This window comes from Panthera tigris, chromosome C1 (assembly GCF_018350195.1).
Source record: "Panthera tigris isolate Pti1 chromosome C1, P.tigris_Pti1_mat1.1, whole genome shotgun sequence".
In the NCBI taxonomy this organism is placed as follows: Eukaryota; Metazoa; Chordata; class Mammalia; order Carnivora; family Felidae; genus Panthera; species Panthera tigris.
This window is the reverse complement of record NC_056667.1, coordinates 75,261,662-75,277,331: the sequence shown is the minus strand read 5'-3', so window position 1 is coordinate 75,277,331 and position 15,670 is coordinate 75,261,662. Positions and strand designations below refer to the sequence as shown.

Genomic DNA, 15,670 nt, shown 5'->3' with positions numbered 1-15,670 from the left:
TGAAAATAGCTACTTGCTTGGAAATGGACAAATATTTGTCAGAAGAGTAAGACCAGAGTGTTGACGACAATCCTTTTACATCAGGGCAAAAAAGAATGAACACTGATAACAACTTATTGATAGATAACAACTTCTTCCTTTCCCCAATAGTTTCAAAATGCAGTGTTAAACCTATATGAACACAATATTATAGGAATAAACAGATAATCAACTTGCCACTGGACAAAGCCATTTGAAGAGTCAAAGAGACTCTTACCACCACTGAGCACTCTTGTAACCCTACCTTTGATTTTTTGCTTTGTCATGTTTTTGAACCATAAGAGTAACTTGTTTTGTAAATAAGATCGGAAAGAATTATCACACTTTCATTTTACAAAGGGAAACCCAAGGCATAAAAACACATTTTATGATAAGATTTTATGATTATTTAAATTATTGCCTTGGGAATGGGAAATTTGAGCTTCACAGAGAACCTTTTGTTTATGAAGTTATCAGTCATCAAGTCAATTTCAGAGGATTATGATATCAGAACTAAAATAAGAGTGCAAATTCTCCCCCTAAAGAATATTACTTTCATGTGTAATATGGATATATGAGATGGTTTTACTTTAATTTATACCATATTTTATTTCTTGTTTCTTTAATGTTTACTATAGGTTAAAAGTTATTCTTTCTTATAGTACGTGTACAGTGAATCATCTTTTAGAAAATCTAAAATGTAATTCAGGAAATTCCTTCTTTTTCTAACTTTCTATTTTCCCTTTTGGTCATTTTGCCTTTGTTTTTATACTTAAGATCCTGTTTCACAAGCCAAAATTTGGCCATATGATCTGTGCAGTTGTAATGCTTCCATACCATTCCAGAGCAGTGTGCACAGCGTTCGTGAAAGACCCATTCTGGAGAATCAACAGCAGTTTGGAAAATCCACTGTATCCCTCTTGGCTTTGGGACAAGTCACCTAACCTTTCAGATAAAAATTCTCATCTGAAAAATGGGACTAATTTACTTTTACAGTTTCATTCTGGGAGCTAAAATACATGCAGATTCTAGAACAGGTTCCCTTATCACGGTTACTCAATGCAGATGCGATTAGCATTGGAGATACGACAATTCCTCTGCTATGCAGGAATGTCCCACCCACCATGAGACGCCCTCTATAACGCCATTGATACTCATCAATGAGGGCTTTGTGAAATGATCATACTAAATCTTTTGTTTGTGCTGATTTTTCCTTCCACTCCTTTAAATATATATATATATATGTATATGTATATGTATATGTATATGTATATGTATATGTATATGTATATGTATATATACACACACACACGCACACACACACATACACACACACATATATGTGTATATATATTAATACACATATACACACATATGTACATATGTGTGTATATATACATATATATATTAGTTTTGTATATTTATTCATTGAGACTGAGTTCAATTTTCATTTCCTCAAGTTCCTAATTTCCAGCAGCTGATATGACACCATGTTTAATGCTCTTGAAGTCTATCACCATTGAGGTGCTTACATGCTGAGTGGCATTGCTTATAGATTTCTATGGTCTTTTGACTACTAGCAATCTGAGGTCAGGGGCTGTATTATATTTCTCTTTCAGTGTCTAGCACTCTACACAATGCCTGACATATTGTGGGTACTTGGGGATGTTGTTGAATCAAATGGTCCACCTCCTACGAATTCTGAGACTGGTAACCTTCATATTCTGACACAATCTTCCTTTGAGGCATTTCACATTGTTTAGAGCCTTGACTTCTCAGACTATACTTCCCATATCTAGATAACTGGGGTCCATTTTCTTCTAAAGACTATGAGAATGAAACAGGCCTGTGTGTGAAGGGACCAGGTTAGGTCAGTATCTGATATGCAGTGATGCTGGGTGGGGTGCTAGGTGGGGAGTTCCAAGAGCTACAGCACAGCAGAAAGATGCAACAGGGCTGTGCTCCAGGAACAGGATTCTGACCATGACACAGGAACAGGTGCTCCAGTTGTGCTTGAACTCACTTGTCCCTTCTGAACTTGCTATGGGTGCACTTCTTAAAGGATGTTCACTGTAGATATTTTCATCGGTTCTTGCTCTTGTTTTCATTTTGTTCCAGGTTAACTACTAGTTTTTATGGATAGTCTGTGTGGTTTCTCTTTTCTGCATTTCATCCTGCCATGGGATATGCCAACAAGAGAAACGATTCCAGGCCCTGCCATGGTAATAAAGTAAAACAGACACAGAGTCCTCCTGCTGATCTATGTCACCTCCCTCTGTGACTTCCCAAACTGGCCATTCTAAATATTTGCCCTTCTCCTCAAGGACCCTACTCCAGGCCTCCTTTCTTGCCACATCCTATGGCCTCCCGCACCCTCACAAGCTCTCTCCAGATGTGTTGCTTTCTACCTCACAGAAGCTATTAGGTGCAAACTCTCATCTTTCTGTGCCTCGCCCCTGCCCCTCCAACCAAATGCATCTGTAGCCATCATTCCCATTGTGGTGGAAGATGCCCCCTCCCCCCAAATCAAGGGTTGTCCTGCCACTGGATCCTGGATCCATCACCTCCTCCTCTGTGAAGATGACCATCCTTCACTTACCCTGAGCTCCTTCCTGAGTCTTCTATCCAACTTCTGACTTAACAGGTCTACTTGGATATCTAACATATAACTCAAACTTATGCTCAAAAACAAACTTTTTCCAGTTGTTCAGGCCTAAAAATTTTAGTCATGATTTTTTTTCCCTCATACATCACATTCAATCTTTCAGCCAATCTTACAGCTTTTCCTTAAAAATATATCCAGAACCACTGCTTCAATCCCGGTGCAAGCCATCTGATTCATGTCTTGCCTGGATTTTATTGCACTAGCCTTCTTCTTCTTCTTTTTAATGATTTTTAAAATTTTTATTATTTATTTTTTTATTTTTTTATTTTTTAGAGAGAGAGCATGTGAGTGAGGGAGAGGGGCAGAGGGAGAGAGAGAATTGTTTTTCAATGTTTATTTTTGTGAGAGAGAGAGAGGTAGAGAGGGATGGGCAGAGAGAGATGGAGACACAGAATCCAAAGCAAGCTCCAGGCTCTGAGCTGTCAGCATGGAGCCTGATGTGAAGCTCGAACTCATGAACAGTGAGATCACGACCTGAGCTGCAGTCCAAGGCTCAACCGACTGAGCCACCACGTGCCCGAGAGACAGAATCCTAAGCAGGTTCCACACACAGTGCAGAGCCTGACATGGGGCTCAATCCAATGACCCTTGGCTCATGACCAGAGCCGAAATCAAGAGTTGGAGGTTCAACTAACTGAGCCACCCAGGTGCCCCTGCACTAGCCTTCTGAAATTAGCCTTCTAAACCTCCCTGCTTCTATCCTTGCCCCCTCTACTGTATTCTTAACAACTAGAGTGGTCTTGTTGAAATACAAGTTAGATAATGACACTCCTGTGCCTGAACCTCAAAACATGTTCCATCTCACTCAGAGCAAGGCCCAAACCTTTACAGGGACCTACAAAGCCCTGTGTGATCTGCAACTATTGCCTCTCAGGCCTTATTCTTCTACTCTGTGCCTAGCTCACTCTGCTCTAGCCCACTGGCCTGGCTTTCTTCAGCATGCCAGGGACATCCCTGCTTCAGGCTTATAACATCACCAGGGGTCCTTCTAGGTGTATCTCAACATTCGGACTTTAAGATTATCCTAACACTCATCTGGTACCAGAATCACTTAGAAAGATCCAGGATTAAAATCACAGCTTGCCAGCAATGTGGCATCAGGCTTTCTACCTTTGGAGGAACCTTCTTAACTGTCTGTGTGGGATCCACACCCTGCACAGGACTTCGTCTTTCCCCAGGCCCCTCCTCTCCAGATCATCTCAGGCACAAGGAAAAGAGATCCACTGGACATGGGGGTCTGCATTTACCCTGGCTTAAAAGGCTTATTATGCTCCAAAGAGACTAATCTCTGGTGTAACTCAATAGATACACTTTCTGTGTGTCAAGGGACATGCCCTATTATAGGTGTCACCACAATCACAGAAGTCCGGTGGTGTGGTTTCCTACCAGGCATTTATCATTCTTTCAGTCCAGATGCAGTTGACCAAACAGTAGTCATTTATATCACAAGCAACGTTGCCTAGTAACACAGCTAACATTCTACTTTTATCAGGTCTCCAGGGAAACAGAGCTAGAAAGCTGAAGAAGTCAAATGTCAAGTTCTCCTGGAGAAGGGCAAGGAGTCTGTGAACACTCTGCCCATGTGTCTTTTGCTTTTGCTGTTCCCTCTGCCGGGGAGGCTCCTCCCTGGACATCTGCACGGTCTGCTCCCACACTTCCTTCATCAGAAGTCACCTTCCCAGTGAAGGCTTCCTACGTGAGAATTGCAACTCCTAATATCACCTGCTGACACCGTCCACGTATGCTGTATTTTCTTTTTCATTGTCCTTATTACCTTCTAATATATATAATTTATGAGCTGGTTTTGCTTATTTTGTTTTCCCATAGAATTTAAAGTCTATATGGCTGGGGTATTTGTCTTTTTTCTCCTGCACTGATAATTCTTAGCACCTAGGACAGTGCCTGGAACACAGTAGGTTCTTCAACAACTACTTGTTTTATTTATAAATGAATGTATGTCTTTTCTGTCTTTCAAATTCTGAATTTTCACTGGTATCCTTTTTTGGGGGGTAGAGAGAGGCCAAATGTTTTCAGCCTACAAATACAAAGGGGCATGGTGTTAGAGATTAACACGCAGGCCAAACTGCCTGGGTCTCAGTAAAGGTTTTGCCACTCACCTTGGAGGTTTCCCTAATCTCTCAGTGCCTTTGTTGTCTCTCTGTAAGTGGGGATAATAATAGTACCGATATCTCACTGTTGCCATGAGGATGAAATGAGTTAAAATATGTGTCAAGTATTCAGAAGAGTACCTGTCACTTAGGAAGCATTATGTGTTAACCATTATTAAAATCAAATTTTAAAAGGCCTTTGTTTCCACTCTGCACCACTTCTAGATATTTCCCTTTCTTCCAAGCTTTTCTTCCTCTCAGCTGATCGACTGACGCCAGTCTTTAATTTCCATTCACTTTTCCAACCACTCGAACTATGATTTCGAACGACCCGGGTGCTACTTGTTTCTCCTTAGTCCGTGAGTGAGTTGTATGCCTGCCATCGTTGACCACACGTGTCTTGCCACTCCCTCCTGGGTTCCACCTCTCCATACGGCTGCCCCTTCTCAGTCTCCCTCAAAGGCACCCCTTTTTCCTTTGCTCACACTTTGGTATTCCTGACGTCATCTCTCTCTCCACATTCTCCCTGGTGACTCCATTCACAGGCATGGCTTCAACTCTCACGCTGATGACACCCAGTGAGTGCCAGCCCTACTGACAGTTTCCCAAAGGTGTCATGTTCTTCCTCACACCCATGACTTCAAGCTTTCTGTCTCCTTCCTGGCATCTTTTTCTACCCCTGGCTCCGTCTCCCTTAATACAGTTGGTTCTCCAAGTTTTAATACAACCATCACCTTTTCTCTCATTCCCAAGCCACGGGCCCCTCCTCTGCACTCTCTTAGTGCTTTATGGATGCCCCTATCATAGTAGAACACTTGATGGCCAGTTTATTTAGTTTTATACAAATATATATACATATATGAAAGTGCAGTGAGTATGTTTTGGGCTCCCTTCCATGACTACAAACACCATACACAAGTAGAGCAGGACAACTAGTATTTACATGGCTGAAAATCATACCACCAGCTCTTTTTAAAGGTTTCAACAGCTTAGTGTCTTGCTCTGGCTCCCATTTTGATGTGAGTCTAGGCACCTACCTGCAGAGTACATCCGAACACACCGATCATCAGCATAGCTACCGAAAGGTAGTCGGTAAACACATCCCACCATGGTTTCAGCACACGGAAGGCAGGCTGCTGCTCAGAGAACTGCCGGAATTCTGTCACCGGAATCATGTTTCTGAGAAAGGAAAGGCTGTGAATTAATTTCTCTTCACGTACAACACACCACATTAACAGCATTTGACGTGCTGCTTCAACCCATGAGAAGCAGTGACCTGAATTAGTCCAGGAGTTGTCAAGGCACCTTGGTGTTTTATGAAGCCATTGAATAACGCCACTGGTAGAGGAAATAAGCCCCACACGGAAATGGCAAATACTTGACTATTATCCCATAAGTGGGTTGCCTTTGGCTCCGCATGACCAGAAAGACCATGGCCAGAGCAGACCATTATTTCCTGGACCCTCCCTTCCCCTAAACAAAACATGAAGATGCCAGAAAGAACAGAGCCCAGCCTTTGAAACGCTTCTGTTATTTATCTTCGCATCCTGGGTTGCTGCTTTAAACTATTTTAAATGTAATCTCAGCATTGGTTTGTGTTAATTATTTACTAGTCTCTATTTGTAAAGCATTTACTTGCCCCCTGGGAAGGTAGACTGCTTTGCCACCTGGCCCTGGTCTTGTAAGATGGAAGGACCTCATTGGCTGTGGTTGTGGTTGTGGTAGGGGGAGGGGATGGTTTGCAAAGGACTTCACTCTTTCTTGCTTCCCATTTTTTGTCCCCGTGCTTTGTAAAACATTCCTTTCTTTTCTTTCTTTCTTTTTTTTTTTTTTTACTGTTTATTTATTTCTGAGAGAGAGAGAGCACGAGTAGGGAGGGACAGAGAGAGGGAGAGAGAGAATCCCAAGCAGGCTCTGCGATGTTAGCACAGAGCCCCATGTGGGGCTTGATCTCATGAACCCACAAGATCATGACCTGAGCCGAAATCAAGAGTCAGACGTTCAACCAACTGAGCCACCCAGGCATCCTGTGCCTGTGCTTTTGACTTGATTTCTTTTTCTCTATTTTCTGTATTCTGCATATTTCACCATGAACCTCACATTTATCCTGATTTTCTGCTCTGAGAAATGAGTTGTCCTTGGAAACGCCTATCTCTATCTCAACGACAGAAGATAAATGAGTAGGATGCAACTGAGGCTCCAGGAAAAAGGAGAAAGAGACACATCCTTCTTAGACTGTGTTGTCCTTTCTCATGGCTCAGTCCCACTGCCTTTCCTATGGTCCGGGACTTGAAGTTCATCAGCCTGCTATGTGAGAAGGAATGTTCTGTTCTTATGGCAATAAGGGCAGCCAGTGTGGGACAAAAAGAAAATTTCTCTCCCTTTTGCCACCTTTGGATCCAAGAATCTAGCTCTCTGCACCTGTCCTTATTACTCAGTCCTAATTACAGAGCAAGAGCAAGGCTGCGTTTTGCTGCTTATTCTCCCAAGTCTTGTTTATTTTGTGGATCTTCCCTTCCCTCATACTGAATTGAGGGCTGTACAATAAACAGCCCAAAGCCAAGCCAAGCCTCTTTGAGTTCACAGGTGGTTATCTTTGGAAACGATTTTAATTATCCATTCTGTCTTGTTGCTTTAGCTGACTTCCTAAAGCGGCAATCTGTCTTCCTTCTAGGCTTATTCCTTAACACAGTGTTGAAAATTTCAACTGCCTGCTGCCACTCTCATCTGTGACCTGCCTACTTGACATCCGTGCAGCATTTGACACGATTTTCTCATTTTATCAAAACACGACTTCCGTAACTTCATTCTGTTACTACCACTAGGCTGCAAGCTTCTTGAAGGAAGAACCTATATGCTATGCACGTGTGTTCTCAAAACATATGTTGCAGGCAAGCCATACAAGCTAAATTAAGAACTTTGCAGATTCCTAGTGTCCTTGACATTTCAGACTAGTTCATATTTCCTAACACTTCATGACCGCTTTGCTTCCCAGTGAGTCATTACAACCTCACTGCCCCAAGTGTTTCCTACTCACGGTTGGGCCAGTGACAGTCACAGAGGCTCTAACTCATCTTAACTTCCGAGTTCTGCTTCCAAAGCAGGCTCTGCGATGTTAGCACAGAGCCCTATGTGGGGCTTGATCTCACAAACACACAAGATCATGACCTGAGCCAAAATCAAGAGTCAGACGCTCAACCGGCTGAGCCACATTGTCTCATTCCATTTTGCATTCCCATCACTGACCACAGCACCTGGCAAACAGGAGCTGGGCCTGAACAACTGCTGTTGAGTAAGTGAATGACTGAATTCAGATGCTTGTTCATGGAGCTCTGCTCACCCAAATGAGATTGGAGGTGACCCCAGCCAGCTGCAGTGACAGTGCTAACGAGGGCAGTATACCTGTGTGCTAGTCCACATTCTTTGACAGATTTGGTGGTTGTTTCCTTCATGGTGAGTTCCTGTACACCTTTGAAGGAACTGGGCTTATTCTTTGAAGTGAGGACCAATCTCAGGAATAAAATGCACCAATGTAAAGCAGTGGCTTTCAAATGTTTTGATCTCAGGTCACTTTCACCCTCTAAAATGTAGAAGGACCTCAAAGAGCATTTTTTTAAATTTATTTTTTATTTTTTTAATGCTTATTTATTTTTGAGACAGAGGGAGACAGAACATGAGTTGGGGAGGGGCATAGAGAGAGGGAGACACAGAATCTGAAACAGGCTCCGGGCTCTGAGCTATCAGCACAGAGCCCGACACGGGGCTCGAACCCACGAACCGTGAGATCATGACCTGAGCCGAAGTCGGACGCTCAACCGACTGAGCCACCCAGGCGCCCCAGGGAGCATTTTTTTATGTGGATCACACCACTTAATATTTACTGTATTAGAAATTTAAACCAAGAAAGTTTAAATACATATACTAAGTTAAAAATAAACCCATTACATGTTGATTATAACTAGTCTCCAAAACAGTAACAAAAAAAAAAAAAAAAAAAGAAAGAGAGAGAGAGAGAGAGAGAGAGAAGCATGGCTTTCCACTTTTGTAAATCTCTTTAACATTTGGCTTAATGGAAGATAGCTAGATTATCGCATCTGCTTCTGCATTCTGTCTGTTGCAATGTTATTTTGATCGAAATTTATGAATCCAATAGATAGGCAGTTGGAAAATAGAGTATCTTAACAGCCTTTTCATATAATTGTGGATATTAACTTTTGATATCAAACTGACCTAGTTAGTTGCAATATGGAATCTGAAAACTATATCAACAAACTTTTCAAACTTCATGATATGTTGGTATTTGGTTATCTGGAAAATATTGGATTGCTGAGTTATGCAGATCTTCCAAATGTTGACAAATTATGTAAAAAAAAATCACATTCATTAATATCATTACTGCTTTCATGAGAAAAGTTTTAAGGAATGGGATTTTTTCCAAAATTCTAATCACCACCTGAAAGTTTGAAGTTTGTGGTAGCAAATGGTATCAGATGTTTTCCTTAAAGCATTAGGCTCACTTCATTCATTTCAAGAAAATATCTTCCACAGGCTAAAGTCTGAGTAATCAGTTGTTTTATTCAAGTAAAAGTGACATAATACGATAAAGGAGCTAACTCAACTTTCAACTCAAATGAGGACTTTTCCTTGAGACAACTGCTGTACTGTGGAATGTACCAGAAATGCTTTATGTATTCTTCTCCTTCATCATACAGCACATTAATACAGTGTGTAGCTAAGGCTTATGAGTTATTTAAATAATTTTAATGCATCAATGAGGAGACTAAATAAAACTGGCATTTAAGTTGTAAGTGTATGCTAATGAAGAATGTAATCACCACAGCACAGTCTGATACCTCTATCTTGGTTCGTGCTAAGGTGCATTACCCACCACTGCTTTGGCACCATAAGCGAAAAAGGCAAAAATAAAAAATAAAAAAAATAAAAATAAATCTGAGCATGACAAAATAGTTTTGACCTTGTGGACTCCCGGTTTAGGCCACCAGGGTTCCATCAACCACACTTTGAGAAGCACTGAGGTAGAGGCTCACTGTTCTTTCATCGACAGCTCTTGTTGAGAAAGCAAAGCATAGGCACTCAGAAAAGGCCATGTTCTCTGAGTCCTTGGCTACATTGCCTTCATAGGCATTAGTCTTTTTAATGTGGAAAATAAAGACAAACTAAGGAATCTAAGAAACTTAAATAGTATGTACTGCCTCCCCATACTGGCACAACCTAACTAAGATGGGTTTTTAGAGAAGCTGCCGGCCAAGATGACACAGCCCTTTTGTTAGAGCTCTTAACACACTTCACCGCTTTTGGGTAAGTGTATGTATGTGTCCATGTTTATGGCCAGGCCATATATGCGTGTACACACATACTCCACATGAATGTACATACACAGATCTACCCTACACACACAGAGACTTTATTATTTTAACATATCACAGGGCTCATCCTTGTAATTATTTTTGACGCAACAAAAGGGTGGGGATAAAGAAGTTGATTAAACAACTCCAAAAACTAAAGAGAGAGCAGATGGACCTTGTGCTTGCTGATTGAAAACAAAAATTTATTTTGTATTCTTCTTTCAAAAATTTCAGCAGCTCTGAAGACCTGCATTATCAGTGGCTACCCTGGATTTCTCTTTCATTACTATTGTAGCTTCCAATGGATTTGTTACCATTTCAAGAGTTACTGTTTCAAGCTCAGGGAGTCACCACTGAATCAACTGCTTGGGTTTAAATATAGTCTTTTCCCCTAGAGATCAATCAGCATAATTTTATTTCTATTTAACTTTTTTCTATTTTGGAATTTTGTCCAACTTTGATTTCCAACTTATTATGTAAGAGCTTAGTTTACCTAATTAAAAAATGCCTTTGGAAATATGGCATTGCATTTCAATCATGAGATTCTGGAGTCCTAGTTAAAATTATATAAATTCTACATTATGTTATAGAGCTGCCTCTCTGCCCTTTTGCAGAAATCCATGTGCATTTCCTTTATTAGAAATATTTATTTCCGAAAGTCATTTTAATGGCTTTATAAAATTTACTTCTCAGAACATCATATGATATAATCCTCTGGTAAAGAATATTGGTAAAGTTAGTTGCAAACCCAGAGTTTCTTTCTTTCATTTATTTGGCTCTTCCTGAACAATCTGTCCTCCTCCCTCTCAGGAGAGTTTTATTATTTTCTCCAGAATTAATTACACAGAACAAATTCTGCTCTATTAACCCTTGGCTCTAAGAATATGAAACCTACTCTATTTGATTCAAACCTGATTGCTAACACTGCTCTCCAATGCCTATCAGTTGGATACAGCCAACATTTGCTTTGTTCCACAGTTTTTTGGCAGTTGGAAAATGGCATTACCTTTAGACAGACATCATTCAAGGGAACAAGAGCCAATTCCAAATTACAGTAATGTGGGGGTGAACCATTACAAAAATGAATTTAAAAGTTCAATAATTCCTGGGGCACCTGGGTGGCTCAGTCGGTTGAGTGTCTGACTTCAGCTCAGGTCATGATCTCATAGTTCATGAGTTCAAGCCCTGCATCGGGCTCTGTGCTGACAGCTCAGAGCCTGGAGCCTGCTTCAGATTCTGTGTTTCCTCTCTCTTTCCCTTCCCCACTCATGCTCTGTCTCTGTCTCTCAAAAATGAATAAATGTTAAAAAAAAAGTTAAAAAAAATAAAAGTTCAATAACTTCTGAGCACATGCAATATGGATTCTACAGAGAAGAAATCCACATATATGCTTCATCTATGTTGCTAAACCTATCTAATGGCCAATGCTCAGGCCTCACCTATTTGCTCTATGAGCATATAAGCAGCATGGGCATAATCTGACCATCCTTTACTTGACTTTCAAGATGCTATAGCTGTTAGGTTTTCCTCCTCCTTCCCTGGCTGTTCCTTCTTTAACCCTTTTGCTGTTTCTTCCTCTTCTCCTTGACCTCTGACTTTGGAGTGCTCAGGGCTTAGTCTTTGGACCTCTTCTTTTCCCAAAGTCATTCATCCTCTGGCGATCACATCTAGTCACAGTGCTTTAGTTTTTTTAAATTTTTTAAATGTTTACTTTATTTTTGAGAGAGAGAGACAGAACATGAGTGGGGAAGGGGCAGAGAGAGAGCAGGAGACACAGAATCCGAAGCAGGCTCCAGGCTCTGAGCTGTCAGCACAGAGCCCAATGTGGGGCTCGAACCCACGAACTGTGAGATCATGACCTGAGCCAAAGTTGGACACTTAACTGATGGAGCCACACAAGGTGCCCCTAGTCACACTGCTTTAAACAGCATCCAAACTAAACACAAATTCAAACCTGAATCCAGACTCATGGACCCAACTGTCTACTTGACATCTCCATCTGGATATTCACCAGACACATTAAATGCGGTATGTCCCAAACCAGCTCCAGGTCCCTTCCCTTATTCCTATTTCCCCCAACCCCACACAGCCCTATTTTTCTTGTAACTTTCCTATCTCTAGGAAATATGGCAACTCCATCTTTCCAGTTGCTTAGGCCAAAAACCTTGGAGTCATCCTTGATTCTTCTTTGTCTCTTATATCCTACATCCAATCTACCAAAACATATTGTGCTCCTTTATGGTCTGTCTCCTACCAGAATATGTTTCATGAGGGCAGGTACTTTCTTTTCAGTTCTACTCTATACATTGACGTATCTCAACTATTTAGAAAATAATGCTTGACATATAGTAGGCACTCAGTATTTGCTGAGTAAATAGTGGATACATGGTAATTTTAATGAAGAAAGGGAAGTACAATTGCCTTTAGCTTTAGAAATAATCACTGTAAAGGCAAAGGGTGTCTCTGGATAATGCTATGGGAGGAAGATCCCATGGTGCAAGGCCAGGACATCAGCTGGTGTCCTGAGGCTACTGTGGAAAAGGAGTGCAAGTGAGGAAGAGCACAGAAATACTTTGATTTATTTAGGGATTCTTCTCAGCTGTACCCAAAGGTTCCATAAATCAAAATAAAGTCCTCAAGATATGCTCAAAACAACAATCATCAAAATAAAACAAACTGCTTTTCTTCTAGCAGTGCAAAGATGGAAATAAAAAACGAGAAAATGCCAAATTTTCCAATTCCTAAAAATGATACCCTTCTCTCTTGGGAGAACGTGACTCTAGATTGTATTTTATTCTGTAGTTGTGGCACACATGACAAAATATCTCTAGAAAAGTCCACCAAACAAGATCATAATTACATGGTTCTATAGAAATATATCTAATTAAAAGGAAGTAAGAAATGAGTTATAAAATTTTAGAACCTGAATGGCACTTCAGAGGTCATCTCATCCATAACTCTCATTTTAAGAGTGAAAAACTTGAGTTGACAGATTAGGTGACTCATGCCCAAGGAACATGGCCAAGGGTGAGCCATGACTTCTAACCAAACCTTACCCCATACAGCTCCTAGTTAAAACTACATCATGATGACTCAAATGCAAAACAATTAAAATATACTAGGAAACAAACAGTTTAAGGAGAAGTTCTCTATATTCAACTTCTCTTTTCATATCCCTATTTGATAGCAGGAAATTTCTAAAAACCTATTATTAATACATTTAAATGATTCTTGAACTCTACTGCCCTTACAGCCCCATAAAGCAAGAACTTTGCAGTCAGAAGGAATCGAAAGAGGCAAGTGAAACTTGGAACCCAGTGGATACTTCCGTATTATTAACTCCTTGCATATTTCCACAATGTCATACATTAAATTAATGGCCCAATCACATTATTTCAAAAATATTCAAATTGAGCTTGCCCTTTTTTCTAAGGGTGGTAGTGGTGGTGGGAAGCAAAAATTACTCCTACCTAGCAATTCTCATTCTTAAAGAGAAGATATCATATCTTCTCTTCCTCATTATACCTTTCACATATTAAAGAAAAATCCCTTTAATCATTGTACTTCAGGCCATACATCTCAAGGACTTTGCTTCACATGATAGTTTCCACAGTTACCTATACTGTAGCCAGAAGCTTTTGAATCCACTAAAAATTTAGTATATATGATGATCAACAGCGCATTTTTTTTCTCTCACAAGCACAGATTACCTTCATTTACTTATGCACTTGCTGTAGAATAATGAAAGTGTAAAATATGTCAGGTCCTGTGCTAGGGGAATGCAAGTGAACAAAACAGAGGACAAGGTACCTGCCTTCACCCACATGGACTCTCATGGGAGAATGTGTATTAAAGAAATTCCTATAAAAGCATGAATTGTAATTGATCTGCTTTGTAAATGTGACTGATTAGTGTTCCCTGTGCCAGTGGTGCATTTAAAGAGGTTATTTCTATTTCACTGAAGCTGGAGTGTATATCTTGTTTATCTCTGTGTCTTCTAGAAAACAACACAATGCCTTAGAGTGGACCCTCAATTCCTATTTGGTAAATCAAACCAGGTCCCCATATACCAGCATACTCAAAGATACACACACCCATTCAAGCATTTTGTAGTAAAGACCAAATTCTTTCTTCTATTATTATCCTGTTATAAAGTTTGACATTGCAATAAATGACTATTTCCATTAACTATTCACATTATAAATAGTGATTATTCAAAGAACATGCACTATGAAGAGAGTGAGAAGAAGAAAAGAGTCAGGAATAATTTATAATTTCAAAGTTAAGGATCATTGAAATTTTAATGCACAATGTTCTGTCACTGGTGCTAAAGAGGATGTGTCGATCGATAATGATTTCTTAGGTTTAGCTTGTATCCAATGGCCAACTTTTGTGACTCCCTTATCAGAACATTGCTCTATTAAGAAACAAGAGACAGAAAACAGATCCAAACATAATAGTCTTGTTTATGATATAATGGTTTGGAATAGTGCCCTCCTAAATCTTAGTGAGATCTCAAAAGAAGGCTTTGCTTTCTTTGGGATTTTCTGTCCAAGAGCTTCAGCTTCATCTATATGACACTAATAATAATTTAAGGTTTATTATGTGCATTTCAAGTAAATTTGGATTCAGAAACATTTTCTAAAATGAGACTAACTTGTGATCTAACAGTCTCAAAAAGCGATCATAAAGGATATCAAGGCCTTACTCATCTCTGTCATTCAGAATTTACTAAAAGTCTCTCCGAGAAACATGGCTCCAGCTCCCTGCATCCCACTGGCATTCTTGGTCACCTCTGTTTCATGTCGTTTCTCTCTCCCTTAAACCAGAAACAGTCTTGCAGGAGGCACACTGTACATGTCAGCCTCCACCCCTTCCCTGACAGGATTCTAAACCCTTGAGAAGACTGCGTGTTTCCCCTCCAACTCTTGATATCATTTATATGTGATGGAGAAAAGATTTCAGTTCATCTTATCAGTCCTGACATCCAAAAACTAAGTCTAGGATTCAACTGAGCAAATCCATAATGACTGTTTTGAAGACTATCTTCTTCCTTCAATGGACAAAAACAAATTTATCTCCAGTCCAGTTTTACCCCCTGAGCCAAGAAAGCGCAATAGTTCTAAGCAGCAGAAGCACCATGAACATACGGTGCAGGTCAGAGAGTCCAGACAAAATGCATGTAGGATCAGTGGTAGGTCTACCTGGAAGGCAACTTTCTTTCTAACAAAAGAAAAGCAAGGAGAGGATGGTGAAGAAGACAGGATGGCTCCTGCCCTTCAGAACATTAAAGCTGAAGGTTCCTACTTAGTTTTCACTTTTTGGAGTTTAAAGTAGTCTGAAAAGGCAGAGGCCATCTTCCATTTCGTATTGTTAGCTCCAGGCCCCAAAATGCTCCATAGTTTTGAGTTAAATTCTTAGCAATCCTATGGGGGAAAGTTGCCTTGTCTGTTCCAATAGGCAGTTTGGCTGTTTTACTTTTCATAAACATAGATTGATACTTTTATTTTTTT

The 15,670-nt window shown here is 40.3% G+C and overlaps 1 protein-coding gene across 2 annotated transcripts in view; it reads right to left on the bottom strand.

The window, feature by feature from the left end:
- LRRC8C (leucine rich repeat containing 8 VRAC subunit C) overlaps positions 1-15,670 on the bottom strand; it is a 76,556-nt gene that overhangs the window by 25,260 nt on the left and 35,626 nt on the right. Inside the window, exon 2 of one of the 2 annotated variants that reach the window (XM_042997797.1) lies at positions 5,829-5,970. In XM_042997797.1, the coding sequence (XP_042853731.1) occupies positions 5,829-5,966 (138 nt within the window). In that variant the 5' untranslated portion in view covers positions 5,967-5,970. Of the gene's footprint in view, positions 1-5,828; positions 6,607-15,670 lie in introns of those variants that run through there. The other variant, XM_007073762.3, reaches the window with a different exon arrangement.